At 45.6% G+C, this 18,848-nt stretch overlaps 1 protein-coding gene across 2 annotated transcripts in view; it reads left to right on the top strand.

Moving 5' to 3' along the window:
* Positions 1–18,848, top strand: part of USP4 (ubiquitin specific peptidase 4) — a 2,223,295-nt gene that overhangs the window by 1,161,857 nt on the left and 1,042,590 nt on the right. For both annotated transcript variants that reach the window (XM_069644193.1, XM_069644194.1), the window contains one exon: positions 2,860–2,943. In XM_069644193.1, the coding sequence (XP_069500294.1) occupies positions 2,860–2,943 (84 nt within the window). The remainder of the gene's footprint in view (positions 1–2,859; positions 2,944–18,848) is intronic.

The following is an 18,848-nucleotide window of genomic DNA, read 5'->3' as shown; positions in this document are numbered from 1 at the left end:
ATGAGGAAAGTGGTGAACTAGATCCACAGGGAACCGATGACGCTCATCCTGGTTGCTCCTTTGTGGGCGAGACAACCATGGTATCCGCACCTACACAAACTGGCGGTGTGCGACCCCATCAAACTCCCGTGCCGGCACAACCTATTCTCCCAGCACGAGGGTCTAACAGTGCATCCTCAGCCTAACTCGAACTTGGCAGCATAACTCCTGAAGTCATAGAGTTCAGACATTTCAATTTACCTAAAAATGTATGGATATCTTGAAAGAGTCAAAAAAACCAAATACGAGGCATTGTTACTATGATAGATGGAAACGTTTCATAATTTGGTGCCAGAACAAGCAAATCAGCCCCGTTGATTGTACTCCTTCTAATGGTGTCACCTATATGCTCCACCTACTGGATGCAGGGTTAGTGTTTAACTCACTAAAAGTGCACCTGGCAGCTTTATCAGCCTACACCACTTCCCATAAAAAGGTGTCATGGTGGAAAGTGCCAGTCGTCAAAGCATTTATGGAAGGGGTAAAGAGACTCCACGCTCCAATTTCGAACCCACTACCAGGTTGGGACCTTGGTACTTGCCAAGCTCATGGGACATCCCTTTGAGCCCATGCACAAATCTAATCTCAAACACCTGACTTATAAAACTGCCTTCTTAGTAGCCATCACCTCCAGAAGAAGGGTCCGTGAAATTCAAGCTCTCAGTGCAGGATCCTGTCTTTACTATACATAAGGACAAACTGGTTTTACTCACTCACCCTAGGTTCTCATCTAAGTTAATTTCCAAATTCCATGTTAACCAGTCTATTGAGCTACTGGCTTTCTTCCAAGAACTCTGCTGAGGTGAAACTCCACACACTAGATGCGAGGAGGGCGGTCCTCTACTATGTAGATAAGACCAGACAGCTAAGAAAGACAGATCAACTGTTCGTCTCCATAGCGCCAGGCAGAGAAGGAGATTGCATCTCCAAAAATGCCATCTCTAGGTGGATAGTCAGATGTATCCAACTGTGCTATTCCCTTTCAGATAAAATGCTGCCTTTTACTCCAAGGGCCCACTCTACAAGAGGTACTGGAGCCACTCTGGCTTTCATTGCATATGTACCCCTTGACAGCATTTGCAAAGCAGCTACATGGAGCTCTATTCACACCTTTACTCAGCACTACTGCATTGGCACTCATTCCAAGACAGATACTCAAGTGGGTCAAGCGGTTCTAAGACATTTATTCGCTCATGACCCTTCTCACATCCCACCTCCTTCTAACACTGCTCGCTAATCTATGCACAGCATGTAATCTAAGCAGATTCCACAAGCCTCAGAAGGGATACATTACTCACCGTAATCATATTTCTGATGCTTGTATCTGCTTAGACTCACGTGTGCCTGCCCTTCCAACCCTCTGAGACAAGGCACATGGATGCTTGTAGTCGTATCCATCTTATCTGCTTGGATACTCTGTACTCACGCTACTCCTCATGCCACCTCATGTCAGAAAAAATACAATCTGAGGGTCCTACACGCATGAGGGATCATGGGTACAGGGGACGTCACTCTAGGGATAGTATTACTGGCACGCCATATTTCGACTCCCCTTTTCGAGTTTCGAAAAACAAACTGTAATATTCTGCAGCTTCCACTAGATGTCGGCCTATGCAAAGCATGTGATTCTAAGCAGCTACAAGCATCAGAAATACGATTACGGTGAGTAATGTATCCCATACCCTTGAAGCTATGCGCCCAGATGACTGTTGGCCAGGTGCGCAATACAAATAAAATGAATACAAATACAAATGGTTGAAGGAACCATTAGGATATTGCTAAGAGACTAAGCTCAAACCTCTAATGGTCTGGCTCCTAAACTGGATTTTGCATAATTTTCACAAGAGGCTTGGGAACAACAGGTTTGTAGTGCAGTGTTTCAAACATGTTAAATTATTGGCACGTGGTGGAGACCTACTACTGATCGGAAATGACAAGAGGTGTTGACAACAAATGGGCAATCATCCAGGCAATCGTCCGTCACAGAAGCTGTTTGGAGTAGTGCTTATGACACATGATTATATGTGGTGCGGTGAACTAAACTCACAACTGTCTGGAATAAAAGATGAAGGGTGTTTTTGTTTTGAAATGTATTTCTGACAGATTGAGCATCTTTTAAAGGAGATGAAGTGTAGATTGCAATATTGAGAAAAGGGGTGGTGGGAGAACTGTTGCTTCTGTATCTGATATGAGGAGACATCACATATTCCATTCATGTGCGTTCTATATGCTTTTACTTGTGCAAATTTGCCAAAACCAATGGTGAGCTCCCAATAGGTCCTACACTCTACCTCAAGCACTTTCTTTACAAATCTACTGAGTGTGTTAATTTTGCGTTGTCTATATTTCTTGGGGGTTGTGTGATTCCAAGGAAATTAACTCCAACCAAGTACATTTTGTATGGCATCATGTTGTCTGTGGCTGTTCCGAATTGCATTTTATTGTGAAATGATGTATTTTAGTGTTCATTTTATATATTTTAAGTACTGTGGTTTTCATATCTGTTTGTATCGGCTGGCATGCCAAGACTAATTTCTTTTTATTTAAAAAAAAAACTCTACTCCCCAAAATTTCTAAATCCACAGTGCTTGGTCTTTTGTTTGAGAAGAATTTCAGGCTCTGTTCTACCTATGCTTTCCCCTAATTACTATAAGCGCAGTGCAAATGGTGTGCTACTTGCGTTGGATAGAGGCAGTGCAGCATCTTTGTTTGCCATCTACTCCAACCAATTGTCTTGAATTGATTGGCAGTTGTTTTGCAAGACATGTAATGCCAACTAAGCAAGATGTGGACTTTGATTCTCATATTTTTGTTTTTCAGTTCCGTGTAAGTGTCCCGAAGATGGGGGCAGTGTCTGACCTTTGCACAGCTCTGTCAAACCTCTGCAAGATACCTGCAGAAAATGTAAGCATATTTATTTTCTTTATTGTGATTCTGGTTGAAACCAGTCTCCCTTACACAGCTTTAAAAACAATCGCAACAATCAATACAATACATAAATATCACATTTAAAATCAATCTAAGATCAATCCCTAAAAAGAGGGTGAAAAAGATGTGTTCTAAAATGCACAAAGCATTTTTCCACAACACTTGTTAATATAGCCTACTTTCCATGCATATAAAATCACGCTATACAACCTCTACAATTACAAATTTCATTTCAATACGGTTAGTCATGACTCCCATGTGTACACATAGGCAGTATAAAAATGTGCAAATAAGCGGCTACAATATTACAGCCTGTACCAATCACATATTTGGTATCATTGCATATTGTCTTGAAAGTGTGCAAATGAGCCAATGTGTGGCTGCAACATTACAAGCCACATTGCAGTACAGTGTAGATTATCGAGACCTAAATATAACTTTTTCCTATCATTTCTGTGCCAGTTTAATAAAGCAATTTATATGTTCCCCATATCATCTTTAAAACAATGTGGAGTCTACAGTTTTACAAAAGGAAAAAAAAAAGTACAGCCCCTAACCTCTACCAGATATTAATTATCCTTGCTAATGCCAACAATGTTAATGTTGCTATCGTTGGGAGCATTTCCTTGCCACTGGACTTTCAATAATAGTCTAGGTCCCTTACACATCCATTAAGAAGAGCAAACCGCTGAACTTGCAACGCCCAACATTGTCACGATGTGTTCACTACTTTGTATCATATTTGGGGTATTGCATAGCAAACAATTTCCCACCATTTCCAATTCCTTTTTCCTGCTGCCTTCCCTAATTCATTGGATATCATGTTAACGATAGATTTAGTCTTAATCTGAGGAATTCACCGCAGCAATGTGGGTTGGGGAATTTTCTCAAATTAAGTGGGAAGCATCCCAGGGGTTTATCGCGGGGCAAAAGGCTCCTGTACAATTTTTACAAATTGCCTTTTTGTATTGTCTGACACAATCGAGCGCCCTTAATTTTGTGTTGACCAGCGCTGGGTTTGCTATGAACAAATCAGTGTACTCTGCAGTCGCTCCAAATGAGGTCAGCTGCTTTTCTATAGGCAGCCGGGGGAGGGGGGGGCAATTTCCCCTAATCATCGTGGTTCCCAAGTCACTTCAGAGTTGTGAAGTGGAGTTAATAATATTCTGTACTGAGACAATATTTTCCCTTTGAGAATGTAAGACAGAGGATAAACCCAATCCTGGACGTAAAGCAGCAATCGGCAGACAGTTGGGTGGAGTTGAGGCCTTCCTCCATATGATGGCCTCTGTCTTATCCCAGTCTAACCCCCGAATGACGGCTGCAATTTCCATTCCAAACATAAACGCTGGCTCAGCTTTGTCTATAAAAATGTAAAACCGGAACTTGTGAAAATCTACAATACTGCATACATATCATTTTCATCTGAGCCGCCAGTTGTGCTGCTCTGAATTTTAGTCTACATATTATATTTCCTATGTTGGGGCCAGAATCAATATCGAAGCCAAAGTAACTAACTCAATTTTGTGACAGGTTCTTTACACAGTGGTTATTTAAAAACCAAGGGCTTTTTGATATTTTTGCAGAATCTTAACACATTTATTTTTGCACAGTTAATAACCTATTCATTTAGCCCTCCATGCTCTTCTCGGGCACTGGCCAATCTGTTTAGTCTAATCTGTGTGGTATCTAACAGGACTACATCATCCAGGAGAACTAAATTAGGCTGGGAGGATAGCTCAGCGGCAACGCGTTTGCAAGACACTGCATAGCAACACAAGTCTGAATACAGGTCTCGCGCTTAAACTGGTCTCCGGTATTAAGTGCGTTGTAAAAGAAAAATGGTGAACATTATATTATAAACATGCACATAGGTCAAATGTGAAACCCACATCTCCCCTACATTAGGTGAAACAAAGCTCACAACACTTGAGCCTTCTCCCAAGTCAGCCAGATATAGATTGAATAAGCAGTGGACCAACAGCTCCCTATGGGTCCAAAACTCTTGAGACAGGGTCCCCTGCCTACTAAATGTGACCTGCAGGACTAACCCCCTTTATAGGTATAATATGATTTATGTTGCGCTCGTTCACAAGTGTTTCACAGTGCAACAAGGCAAGGGAGGAGAACAAGGGAGACAAAAAAACTATTTTAGTAGACCCAGAGACATTGAGAACGCGCAAGTGCATGGGAAAGGGGAAAAGTGCATGGAAGCGGGAGAAGTGGAAAGTGCGGAGCAGAGGAGCACAGATAAATAAAAATAAATGGATACAAAAGGCAATAAACAGTAGTAGTGCAGCCAGCATGTGGCAAGTGCTGTGTTTAGGGCAGCAGACTGGGTATGTTTGATAACTGCAGAAGGAAAAGGAAAGGGGTGGGGGACTGTATGGGTACAGATACAGTCCCATGTGCAAGGGGTGGCCCGGAGGCAGTGCAGGAGGGTGGCAGGATGAGCAGGTACCTGGTCCCAGGGGAAAATGTGTGGCCCGATGCATGTTGCCAAGAGAGAAACAGATCGGCAGGGGAGAGGGGGGGGGGGCAAAGGCCGAAGCAAAGAGGGGGGTCTTGAGGTGCTTCCCGAACCGGAGGTGGTTTTCCTCAAGTTTAGTGGTGTCAGGGAGGCTGTTCCAAAGGGAGACCCCAGCTGAAGAAAGAGATCTACCCCCAGCTAGTTGTTTGGAAAATTGACTGACCCTGATGGAATTAGAAGTAGAGGAGCGAAGAGCTGGAGAGTGGAGGTATTTGCGGCGGGGTAGTTGAAGGTATTTTGGACCCAGGCCCCAGAAAGCCTTGTGGACACTGCAGAGGGTTTTGAATTTTTAATCCTTGCATCCGCTGGGAGCCAATGAAGGGATTTCAGAGCTGGAGAGCTACGATCCCAGGGCTTGAGGCGAAGCACAAGTCTTGCAGTCCTGTTCTGGATTAGTTGTAGAGGCAGGTAGATTTATGAAGAGGCAGTTACAATAGTCCAACCTGGAGAGAACCAGAGCTTGGGAGACAATGAGCTTCTGGGGGAAGGAGAGGAAAGGCAGAGTACCTCAGAGGAGGTGCAGTTAGAAGTTTGACTTTAGAGACATCTGAGATGTTGGCAGAGAAGGAAAGTGTGGAGTCAAAGATGACCCTGAGGTTCTTGGCCTCACAGGTAGGGGTAGGAGGAGGGCCAAGGGAGGCCGGCTATAGAGTGAGAGGAAAGGATGGTGAAGGTGTACCGCTGAGGAGGATCTCAGTCTTGTTGGTATTTAGACAAAGATCATTGGCGGCACACCAATCTTGAATGGCAGTTAGACAATCCGAGATGAGAGTAGGAGACGAGGTGGCCGAGGGTAGCCTGAAAATGAGTTGTCATCAGCATAGCACTGGAAATTTGAGCAGAAAATAGCAATTCAGTGAGCAAGAGTTGCAAGGTATTGGTTGAAAAGCCAGGGCGAGAGGTTCGACCCCTGGGGAACACCACAGGTGGAGAACGAGATAGATGATAGGAAGGACCCAAGTTGGACCTAGGTGGGTTGGTCAGAGTGGAAAGAGGTCATCCAGGCCAGAGCCTGATCTGTGAGACTGTTGAGCAAGGTGATATGGTTGACCGTGTCGAAGGCATAAGAGAGATCGAGTAGGATGAGGAAAGAGTGAATGTTCGAGTCAAGGTTGGAGAGCAGATCCTCACGGATGTTCAGGAGAGCAGCTTCTGCGCTTCTGGCAGATCTGAAGCCAGACTGGTGGTCCTGGAGTGAGCCAACAGAATCGGAGTGAACGTTAAGCTTAGAGATGGGCAATTTTTCCAGGAGTTTACCAAGAAATGGAGTAATGGAAATTGGGTGCTAGTTAGCCGGGCAAGAGGGGTCGGCTGTGGGTTTCTTGAGAAGAGGATGCACAAGGAAGTGCTTCAGAGGGGAGGGGGAAGGATCCTGAGGCGAAGGAGAGGTTACAAAAATTGGCGAGGGCTGCAGTGAGGGTGTCAATGTGGTCTTTGATGGTTTTAGAGGAACAGGGAGGAACCTGTTTTGATGAGGCTTTCATAGATCGGACTTGTCTAGCGACCTCAGGGGGGAAAGGAAGAGAAAGAGGGTGGGGGATGGTTGAAGGAGGGGTCAGCAAGCACAGACTGAGCGGGGATGGGCGGGGCAGGGGAGGAGATGGTGGACAGGATGTCCTGGGTTTTTTTAGATGAAGTGAGAGGCAAAAGCATTGCAGAGAGCCTGGGAGGCTAGAGACTGCAGTGGGGTTGGTCAGTTCCTTGCAGAACTGATGAATCAGAATCGCTAATGATGAATGCCGAATACACTAGGCCTGCAATTTCGCCCATAGACATGAGCGATTGACTGACTCAAAGGCCATTGAAAAATCAATTGCCATTAAACGGGCCTGTCGCAATGCCTCCGCCCATGCATGCTCTTGAATCCATAATAGTACAAATCCATTCAATTATGTGGAAAGGCCCTTTCTGAAGCCAGTCTGAAACTTCATGAGGTGTCTGGCACCTGTGGCACAGGCCTCCAGCTCCTGCAAAACTAAGCTTGCAAAAATGTTGCTTTCACAGTAAGAGTGATATGGGTCGGTAGTTGAGTGGGTTATTCCTAAAGATTAGGATAATATCTGATCGTTTCCAAGAGCTTGGAGTTGCTTTATTGGCCCACACTTAAGTAAATAGGAAACACTCTTGCCCAGGCACTTGGATCAGAATTTAAGAGGACATTGGATAGCCCATTCGTCCCGCTGTCCTTGAATTGGAGGCCCTTCTAATGCTTTACCTGCAAAGAAATGCTGGAATCACTGGCACCGGAACTACCTGTGCTGGTTATTCCGGCAATCCTTATTGGACTCAATGGAATGGGAACTTAACGCCGTCTCCACCGCCTGTAATAGCCTGGTAATACCAGGCTATCTGGCGGCAGAGACGGTAGGAGCAGTTTCCCAGTATCCCAGCAGAATTACCAGAGTGATGCCCAGAAACTTGTAATGAGCTCCCAAGTTTTGTAAGAACTTGGACAGAGCAATCTGGTGATATGATTTCCCACATACCTCCTTTTCTTCATGAGAAAGGTGATGTCCTCACTCCAACACAAAGTCATTGTACTACACCAGCTTCCTTCTTACCCACGGCGGACGGCCACCATCACTCATTTAATTGAGTGCAAGTTCTTCATCACCCCCTACACTGCTTCCTGTCTGCGTCATGTCACTTGGCTCCAACTGCTCTTCTCTGGGAGCCTTCGACTCAACATCTGTTCATCGGTTCAAACACTGGCCCTTGTTCAGCCCATTCACTTCTCTCGGTTTGTGACACTTTCTTTGTTAGCTTGTGTGTGAAGCAGTAAACTGTCTCCATGGTACCTTTTACAAACACTGCTGCTCTCTAAATTCCACCTTTTTCCATCCTGTTTGAACACATGATTTGTGCCCCTCCTCATACTTTGATTGGTTGGCCATAGTGGGGACCCTGTCGTCCAGTCTTTCTGTGGTAGTCTGATCTTCACCAGATCTCCTTGTACCTTGTTTCTTTGAACTGCCCTACAGTTGTCTTACCACTACTTTATGTAATCCCTACTTTTCTTTGCCCTCCACACTACCTCTTCCAAATTTTTCGTGTCATCCTCCCTGACTCTGGACAGCCATCAGGGTATTAATGAAGATGTAGTTCTCCTGCCTCAACTTGTGAAAGTGTGACATCATGATGGTTCCATTTGGTCCGAGTCTGTGAGCTGGCGCTACCATTTTCACTGTCCTGTGAGGGTCATGCCTAATGCCAAGGCTAGCTGAATGGCTCCAAATTGATTTGTTCTTTCCACTAGCTCATTGGCTTGAGGTTGATATTGGGCTGTTTTGATCTGCTTTATGTTGTTTTCATGCATACATTTGGTCATGTCAGTTGATGTCAACTGGACTCTGTTGTTGGTCAATATCTCTCTTGGAAGCCCTTCTCTTTTAAACAGCGATTTGGGGACGGCAATTACTGTCTCTGTGGTAATGTCGGGTGTAAATTCAGCCTCTATCCACTTCGACAAATAGTCTTCGATTACTATTCCATACTCATGATCAGGATTCATGGCTTACAAGGGGCCAACTTCTGCTGTGTACCCTGCCGGATTTCAGTTGGAATGAGCCTGGCTCACGCTTTCGTCACTGTTTAAACACTTGTGACATCATTCCATCATGTTTGTATCCAGGTCCGTACACTGACACTAGTATGAGTCCCTTATCCTGATTCTCGTCATGTTGCTTCCTAAGTGCCCTGAATGGGCTCTATAAAGTATGATTTTTGTTACTGCCGTGGGAGGGTATCACTCATTCATCTCTGAATAGTTAGCTGTTCTGCTCATGTATCTCATCCGCTGCCTTCCAGTACAGTTGTAAGCCTTCTGGAATCGCACTTACATCCAGCCATTCATTCTTGACCCATCTCTTAACTTTAGCACTGACTCCTATTTGGCAGATTCCTCTAACTAGTGTGTCTCACTCATGTCCAGAAACTCCTTGCTCCTTAAATAACTGACTAATGCCACTAGGAACTCATCTTGTAAGCCTGTATTATCTTTAGCTCTGTCTTGTTCGGTCAGGCAAGACCTACAAGTGGCCCGAGAATTCTTCTATCTGGTAATGTGCATTATTTTATATGTGTATTCTTGAAGCTTGGCTGTTATGTGTGCTTGCTGTTGATTGGATGTCTCTGTGCCCCCAACTTCGCCCCCCAAATTCAGCATGTGCACCAAGGGCTTGTGATCTGTGACCAGATGAAACTTGGCTCCCCACACAAGTCCTGAAGTACTCCACTGCAGTCGCTCACACAAGCATCTCCTTTTCTATGATTGAACAGTTTTTCTCTGCCTCACAGTGCCTTAGACGCAAAGGCTACAACATGCTGAACGCCACCTCTTTGAATGGATTGTATCCTCCCACGTATTCCTCATCTTTTGATATTATCTTGTCTAGCTTTAGATGCTTTGGGAAAACATTTTGCCAGAGGGCGATGTCCGTCGACTCCACGTCCTCACTAGCATATATAGCACATTCAGCGCTCGTTGGCTTCAGTTCTGTTTTTCCGATGCAGCTATCGCTTCGCGAGAATTACAGTATGCTTTGGTTTTTGGATAAAAAATAAAAAGGACACTTCGTCGGCTCCATCAACACTGAAGACAGTTTCAAGAAATGCCACGATTGCAGTTCCAAAATGTCGATGACTGGGCCCTCATATAGTGTGTTTGTGGTGTCTGGCAGAGAGCATCGGATGGCTGATTGCGACTCGAGCCAGGAGGAGACACTCCTCAGTGAAAATCATCTAAACAATGACTGGTAAGGCTTTAAAGAGCATAAAGGGAAACACACGTGGGTAGGACACCCTCAATCTCCTTCACCTCAATCTAAAATCTGATCTTCTGATACCCTGGGTTACTGTCTCCCATTCATAAATACCTCAGAATTATCCACTGAGGAACCACTAACTCAGAACTCCAGATCCATTCCTTGTGCATGACATTTTTAGCCTGCTAGAGAAAGGTGCTATCGAACCAGTACCTGTAGCGGATTTGAACACAGGGTGGTAACTCCCATTCTTTCTAATGCCCAAGAATGATGGGGGGGGGATTGAGACCCATCTTGGACTAGAGATACTTGAACAAGTTCCTCAGCAAGGACAAGTTCAAGATGGTTACCCTTTCTCAGATACTTCAGGGCCTCCAGCTTCAGGATTGGATGGTGTCATTGGACCATCAGGATGCTTATTTCATGTGCCTATCCATCGCAAGCACAGAAAGAACCAGAGGTTTGCGGTTGGTGTTTCTCATGATCAGTTTGGATTTCTTCCATTTAGGCTGACCTCCACCCCCCTGAGGGTTTTCACCAAGTTAATGGCGGTTGTGGCCACAGGTCTCGGGAGAGGGCGGATTTACGTCTACCCCTACCTCGACGATTGGCAGATCAGGGCACGTTCACCCGAACAAGCCATGGAACATCTCAGCATCCCAGCCACTCTCCCCAGACTGGGCTTCTCAATCAATTACAGGAAGTCCCACATGATACCATCACAAAGACTGGTGTTCCTCGGAGCAGTCCTGGATGTATCCTCTTGGAAATCCTCGCCACCCAAGGCGAGGGCTTAACACATTCTGCAGATGGTCAACAAATTCCAGAGTGCCCAGCGCCTTCCGGCCTTCGACTTTCTAAGGTTGCTCGGCCTCATGGCATCCTGCATTTTCCTGATGCCAGAGGCTCGCGTGAGAATGAGATCCATATAGTGGACTCTCAGGGCGCAGTACTCTCAATTCTCATGCAAGATGTCAGGCCACCTTCAGGTTCCGAGCAGAGTTGTGCAGTTTCTCCTGTGGTAGGCCTGCGAGGACAACCTTCTTAAAGGAGAACCAAGTGGGAGGTTGCATTTTCTTTCTTCACCTTGAATCCCTTTTGGCTCTTAGTTGCTTTATACTTTTGGTCATAGACCTTCGTGTGCGCTTTGGAGGAAATATAGTTTTCCTAGGTCACTCTGCTTTGTAGCTGGAGTATTGTAGGCTCAGAGCCCTGTCTTTCTCTATTAATTATTATTTTATTCTTGTGCAGGATAGTGCTTTGTTTTCCCCATTTCCCAGGGTGTATTGTCCCAATGGTTTTGTCATATTATCCAGTTTCTCCTCAATTTTCTTCTCTTCCTTGTTTCGCGATATTCGGATCTATTTGTGTATTTTCTACTGTGATTGTTTTTATTATCTCCTCTTGGTTTCCAATTGGTCTCCATTTGCTTTCAAAGTGATATCTATTTAATATCTTCTTCTCTGACGGGTTGGCTGTGTAATAATTTTCTCTTGATGTACCATCTTTGTTATCCATTTAGTTTCAAAGCTCACTCTATTTCATCTACTGTGACGAGTACCCTGTATGACATATTGATTCTTTGGAGTCTCCCCGTACCTCATGTTCGAACGGTTACGTTCTTTTGTGGCAGAGAACGTTGTCGGTGGGTTTCAGCACCAGCGATACCCAACAGAAAGGAGACCCCAGGACTATCTCCTCTGTGGATTTCGCATCATTGCTTTCTCGCTCCTTCTCGCAGCGCTGCCATGCTTGTCTGCACTCGACACACGGTTCTTCTAGAGTGTTGGCGGTCTCTGCAACATTTTTCGGACCGATGGTACACCACAGATCTGGTTCTACGGTCTCACTACCACCTGTGCTTGGGCTCCCGCCCTCGTCCTGCGATGTTTGTGACTTTAGCCTCCCACGAAGCATCTGCAAGCGAGTTTGAAACTAGTGTGTTTGCTCTTCTCTCTAGTCTGGTGTAGTGCAGCTTGGGGCCTCCCACAGCCTGCAACTACAATTCTCTATTCTCCTTCTCATGCTCCTCCCTCTTTGGAGTCATGTTCTTTAACATAATCGTCCCAGTAAAGTGGACGTCCTGATTTTAAAGGGATACAACCTTTTCTCCCCTCAAGATAATATCCCAGTTTGGATCATTCATGTTTCAAATGGATTGTCCTCCCAGGTATTCCTCATCGTTTGATATCTTCCCTTCCAGCTTCAGCTGCTGCTGAAAATTTTTTTCTGCACAGGGAGGTGTGTGTCGTTGCTGTCAACTGGATGTCCCTCGAGGGCTTCCATCCCAGAGTTGACCTCATTGTCCGTATATATAGCACTCATGGCGCACGTTGGTTTCAGTTTTTCCATGATAGCTAACGTTTTGAGAAATACGGCACGCTTCAGTTTTCTGTAAAGAAAAGCTTCGATATTTGAGTACGCTGGCCTTTTCTTCCACACCATCAACCCCAAAGACCGGGTTCAAAAAATTCCATGACTACAGCGCCAAGATGTCCCTCACAGATCCTCCTTGTGTGTGTCTGTGGTGCCTTGGCGTGGACCATAGGACGCCCGACTGTGAGTCCGGTCAGTCCTTGACTGGTAAGGCTCTGAAAAAGCATAAAGGGGAATTAGCGGCCAGTCGGCCCCCTACTAAAATTCCCATAGACTCAGTCGAAGAAAGAATTGTCTGAGTCGAGAGGTAACACTCCTCGAATGAAGAGATCGACAAAGCATTCTCGCTCCAGGAGCAGATCACATCATTCCTCGTCCTCTTCGAAAAAGGCAAAGAAAAGGCACTACAGGTCCCCTTCGACTTCATCCGATTCCCCTCTGGAGTGAATAACATGCCTGACCAAATCCTCCCCTCAACTCCACTCCAGCCCAGTGGGAAGAATTATGAGCCCAAGGTGAGGGCTCAACACATTCTGCAGACTGTCAGCAAATTCCAGAGTGCCCAGCGTCTTCCGGCCTTCGACTTTTTGAGGTTGCTCGGCCTCAAGGCACCCTGATTTTTTCGGGTGCCAGAGGCTCGCCTGAGGATGCGATCCCTACAATGGGCTCTCAGGACACAGTAGTCTCAAATCTCGGGCAGGATGTCGGATGTACTTCAGGTTCCGAGCAGTGTTGCACAGGATCTCCTGTGGTGTGACTGCGAGAACATTCTGAAGGGAGAAACTTTTTGGCAACCATGGCCGGAGATCACGGTAGTTACGGACGCCTCACTCACAGGGTGAGGAGCCCACACTAATGATCTGACAATCAGCAGTCGTTGGTCTCCATTGGAATCCAAACTACACATCAGCCTTTTGGCGCTGAAGGCGATCAGACTTGCGCTGAAGGTCTTTCTGCGCTCTGTACGAGGGAAGAATGTCCTGATAATGACGGGCAACACAGTGGCCATGTACTACCTCAACAAAAGAGGAGGCGTAGGTTCACTACCTATGTGCAGAGATACGATACAGCTCTGGTTCTGGGCAATTCAAGAAGGAATCTCCCTGAGAGCAGTTCACCTAGCCGGATAGAAGAACACAGCTGTGGATGCTCTGAGCAGGCAGAGCATTCTCCTATGAGTGGGAGCTAGTAGCTCAGGAAGTCCTTCAAGAGATCTTCACCCTTTTGGGAACCCCTCAAGTGGATCTGTTTGTGACCAGTGCCAGCTGAAAGTGCGAACTGTTCTGCTCCAGGGAATTTTCCCCAAGTGGAGCTCTAGGAGACGCTTTTGTAGTGGACTGGGCGTTTCCACTCCTGTACGTGTTTCCTCCAGTCCCCGTCATTCCTCCTGTGATAAGGAGGTTGAGAAGGTTCAGAAAACACATGATCCCAATTGCCCCGGATTGGTCCAGGACGTGGTACCCAGACATGTTCATCGGTCCTCCGATACTTCTTCCTCAAAGGGGACCTTCTCTCGTGAGAGGAGGGTCAGGTTTTCCATCTAGAGGTCAAAACATAAAAGGCTGAGATATAAGGATTGGGACCTCCCAGATGACGTAATGGAGGTTTTGCTTTCAGCCAGAAGGCCAGCAACATAGTCTTTGTACCGTTGCTGTTGGAATAAATTCTGCAGCTGGTGCAGAGAAAAGAATGTAGATCCTTTTCTATGTAAAACACCAGATGTTTTATCCTTTCTTATATCTTTAGCCAATCTGGGGTTCCTTATTGGTACTATTAAAGGATACTTGGAGGCGCTATCCATCTTTAAGCACTCGTCAGAGGAATGTTCCCACTTCAAAATTCCACTGGTGACACAATTTCTAAAGGGGCTAATCATTGTCCCTCCACCAATCTCCGTACCAGGTTCCAGTTTGGGATCTTAATCTGGTTCTAAAATTGCGAATGTGTCCACCCTTTGAACCATTACATTCATGTCCTTTAAGGTTAACCTTCAAAAGTATTCTATTGAAGGCTCTAACATCAGCCTGTAGGGTGAGCGAATTGCAGGCATTTTCGTCCAAGCCACCCTTTACTATCTTCCACAAGGATTGGGTTGTTTTATGGATCAAATCTTCATTTTTGGGAAAAATAATTTCTGATTTTCATATAGGTCAGAAAATTGTTCTACCTTCTTTCTATCCTCCCCACCTCATCCTGGCAAGGAGGAAAGACTACATAGGTTAGACCATCAGAGAGCGTTAAGCTTTTATATATCTAGAATGTCAAAGCTACATTTGGATGACCAACTTTTATATACAGGACATAGGCTGTTTCAGGCTGTTACTAAACAGACCTTATCCAGGTGGATAATTCTGGCAATCTCAGAATGCTCCAGGCCGGCAAGAAAAGACCCTCCTGGAGGTTTAAGGGCCCATTCCACCAGGGGCATGGCTAACTCTACAGCCCTGCTAAGTGGTGTACCAATTAAAAACATTTGTGAAGCGGCACCATGGTCTACCATCCACAAAGCATTATTACCTGGAATCTTCCCTCTCAGGATGCTACTTTCGGCAGTCCTGCACTCCGTTCATGAAAATATGAATTCAAATTCTACTACCCTCCTCCAACCAAATACTGCTGTGGGAGTCTGTCAAAGATGAGGAATACGTTGGAGGACACAATCCGTTCGAAGAACAAGTTACTTAACTCTGGTAACATTCTTTCGACTGGATGTTCCTCCCATGTATTCCTCATCGCCCTCACATCCTACCCCTCAGTAGAATTTCCCGTGCTATTACAGCTTCCGTTCCATCAAGGCTGAGTACAGCCACTGCAGTGTTTTGCAGGTTACCGCTGTTAAAAGGGAAAAATAGAAGTGAGGCCAACGGGCACTGTGCATGCTATAAATGCCTTTGATGATGACATCCTCGACAGAGGCCTTTGAGGGACATTGACTTGATGCCATCAACACACAGCACCCTCTGCCAAAACCTTTTTTTTCCAAAGCAGCTGAAGCTGGGACATGTCAAAGATGAGGAATACGTGTGAGGAACATCCAGTCGAAAGAACGTTACCAGGGGTAGGTAACTTGTTCTTCTGTGTAGTACAGTTTTCTCCTTATCGGAGAATCTCAACTTTCCTCTGGATAACTTCCATGCATACATCATCCTCATTCTTGACTGTTTCAGGCTTCAATACAGCAAATATTCTCTTCCCTTCAATGCCCACTGCATTCAGCAGATTGGCTTTCTTCATTCCTGGGGCGTAATTTGCCCCTCCTAAGGTGTCCACACATTTAGTGAATATAGGTTCCCACTGGGGCCATGGAATCACTGGTATACCTGGCATCTCTAGAAACACTGAGGGCAGTGTTTGCTCTTTGCACCCTTCTTGATATTTCTGTATATTTCTGTGTGGCCACTTGCCATATCCCCTCCTAGTCACCAATTAAGTTGTCGCCTGGCAAGGATGAGCTTCTCATACAAAGGCAACATATGGATTTTATTATCTTGTGTGCTGAACTGTGTACAAGCTAGACCATTGAATCAAGTCTTTGTAATAAAGCTTATACACTTCTGCAAGTCTCCATTCAAGTATAATCATAAACTGGAGGAGCGCTGTGGGTGTGACTGCTCACTTCTAGGGTCCACTCCATCTCTGTGTGGTGCCCCGGTGCTCATGCAGATGAAGTCTTGCAAGATCTCGGTTGGTGCTGATCTTGCAAGACTGATTCCCCACACAATCCTCCTGACAAACTGTGTCAATGGATTTCTAAAACGTGGCTTGGTGGACAGATTTTAAGCAGCCACCCTACTACTTATGGTGAGCAGAGAGCTCTGAAAGGTTACCCAAAACCCAATCAAGTTAGTGTATAGAGCATTCAAGGCAAGTCTCAGGAGAGTGTGTGCGTGCTCAGGGTCCGTCAATGAGTCCACACAGAATAACGCATAATAATTCAGCTTGGACTGTCAGTTATAAATCAGTATTTATTTATGCCATTAGAACATACTGATAAATGTCACACAACTGCTCCTAATACTAATATATACAATCACCAGTATGTTCAGTCACAATAGATCATCAAATAACTAACCATGTAAAACAGGTAAGTAATGCAGATGGAGCTCAATTAATGAGAACCAGTCAAAGGTTCAATTCTCTAGTCCAACCCTAAGATGTATGGGGCCTATTGCCTAAAAGTCACATGGTTTCTCATAGGGATGCAATAGACTTGTGGTGATTCAGACTGGTTTCAAACTATTTAAAAGTTCAACAACAATTTACGAGAAGACTGGTAAGCTCTCCTCTCTCTTCCAGACCAAGGCTAACCCAGGGCCAGGATACTTGACCCAGATCCGACAACCAAAGGTAAGTAAGAGGGAGATAGGACACAAAGAGCTTCATTCCCAGTGTTTTACTGTGTAGGAAGGGTGGGGGGGGGGGGAGTAGGCAATAATATGCTTGCTTAAATCCCCCCTCAACCCCTCCTGACTGATTTTCCCAGAGATCATAATGGGTCGATTGGGGGCTCTGGAAGCATTGTATTACATCCTTTGTTCCAATTAGAGGTGCCCAGTGATTGTAGGTTAGAGGAATTTTCCGGTCAAGTGCAATTGCAAGATACAACCCCTGTCGATGAAGAAATAGATTCCAATGTTGCAGACCTCTTCAGGACCCCATCACGGGATAGAGAGAGGAAGGCAAGTTCCTGTGACCATCGCCATTTGCAGGGGACGACAGGCGTCCTTCCAGTTGCAGTCACAGAATCTGCTTCAGGATTGGTTCCCTAGAAGATGGGAAGCTGGAATTTCAGGTGAATGACTTGTGGCACTCGTTGGTGACCATAAAAGTTCCAGCCTGGAATGCAAAACGGTCTCTCTTCTGGCGAGATAGCCCACAAGCACAAGGGAGCTGGTCAATTCACTGGGCAGTCCATGGACATTAATGAAGGCTAAGGTGCTGGATTCTGGAAGGCATCAAAACTACTTGGTCCAAGTGCTGAAGTACTGACAAGAGTCTTTATAGATCAGTCAAATGAGCCGGGGTTGGTCCACTGCAGAAGTTATCCTAGAGTTATCAACTGGCTGCTCTTCTTTGAAGGATTCTTGGCTCCAATGTTGATCTGAACAATGCTTCAGGAGGCCTTCTATTATCCAAAATTCGAGCTGGAAATAATTCTAAGCCCACCAACAGTAAGGATCTGCACAATTCAAACAGCAAGTTGTTGTCCAATGAGGGACAATTACTGGTTTCACAACCTCCCCAGCGTTCGCTTCATCGCAAATGTTTTCCTGCAGGGGGCACTATGCGTCGATGCGCCTCGAGGGCCTCTGTCTCGATGGCGATGTCATCACTGGTATATAGTGTGCGCAGGAACTGTTGGCTTCTGTTCTGTTTTTTCTGCAAGAGTTATCGCTTTGGAAGATGGGCACGCTTTGGTTCCTTCGAGAAACCTATACATTCTTTTACAAAATTCGAATCTTCGTCGGCATCGACTCCAAGATCAGGGTTTATAAAATGCCACGACTGCGGGCAAAAATTTCCCTTAAAGACCCCCATCTGGTGTGTCTGCGGTGCTTGGGATCCAATCATATAACATCTTAGTGTGAATCCTGCCTATTGGTGTCCGTGAAAGCCCTGAAAGGGCATACTGGGAAGTTAACTGCAGGTTGTTCACATAAATCCCCTTCATTGACTCGCTCTTCATCGTCCTCGTGGCTTTTGAAGAAAAGCCGTCACAGATCGCAGTCTTCGGTGTTCCTCGCCAGAAACGGGTCTGTGTTCCTCACCTAAACGGGTCAGTTGCCCGACCAAATCGGCCTCACCAGCTGAATGGGAAAGATTCATACTATAAATGCTTCAAGTATTCGAGGATGCGGCCTCAGCCCCCTTGAAGAAAAGCAAGAGTCAGGCCCATGCCGGGAAACCCGACAAAGAGAAGGCAAAAGACAAAACCTGTGTGCCCTCTGGCCTGGTTCTCCAGGAGAAAACTCCTCAGGAGCCTTTGGAGGTTCCATCGAGTCGATAAACTCCTTTGAAGGGAAAATCTTCGACGCTGAAAGACTCAACATTAGTGTCCAAAGAATCTTACACGCCAGTTGTTGAAGCCCTTTGCATTGACGGCGTCGAAGATTTAGACGCCATTGTCGACGCATGTGACAAAATCTTTGAAGAAGTTTGAAAAAACTAGACTCTTTTACCCCACTACCAAGGAAAGTCTTTTTTAAGTCACC

The sequence above is a fragment of the Ambystoma mexicanum genome, chromosome 2p, assembly GCF_040938575.1.
Source record: "Ambystoma mexicanum isolate Mex_15411 chromosome 2p, UKY_AmexF1_1, whole genome shotgun sequence".
In the NCBI taxonomy this organism is placed as follows: domain Eukaryota; kingdom Metazoa; phylum Chordata; class Amphibia; order Caudata; family Ambystomatidae; genus Ambystoma; species Ambystoma mexicanum.
This window is presented reverse-complemented; position numbering and strand designations above follow the sequence as displayed.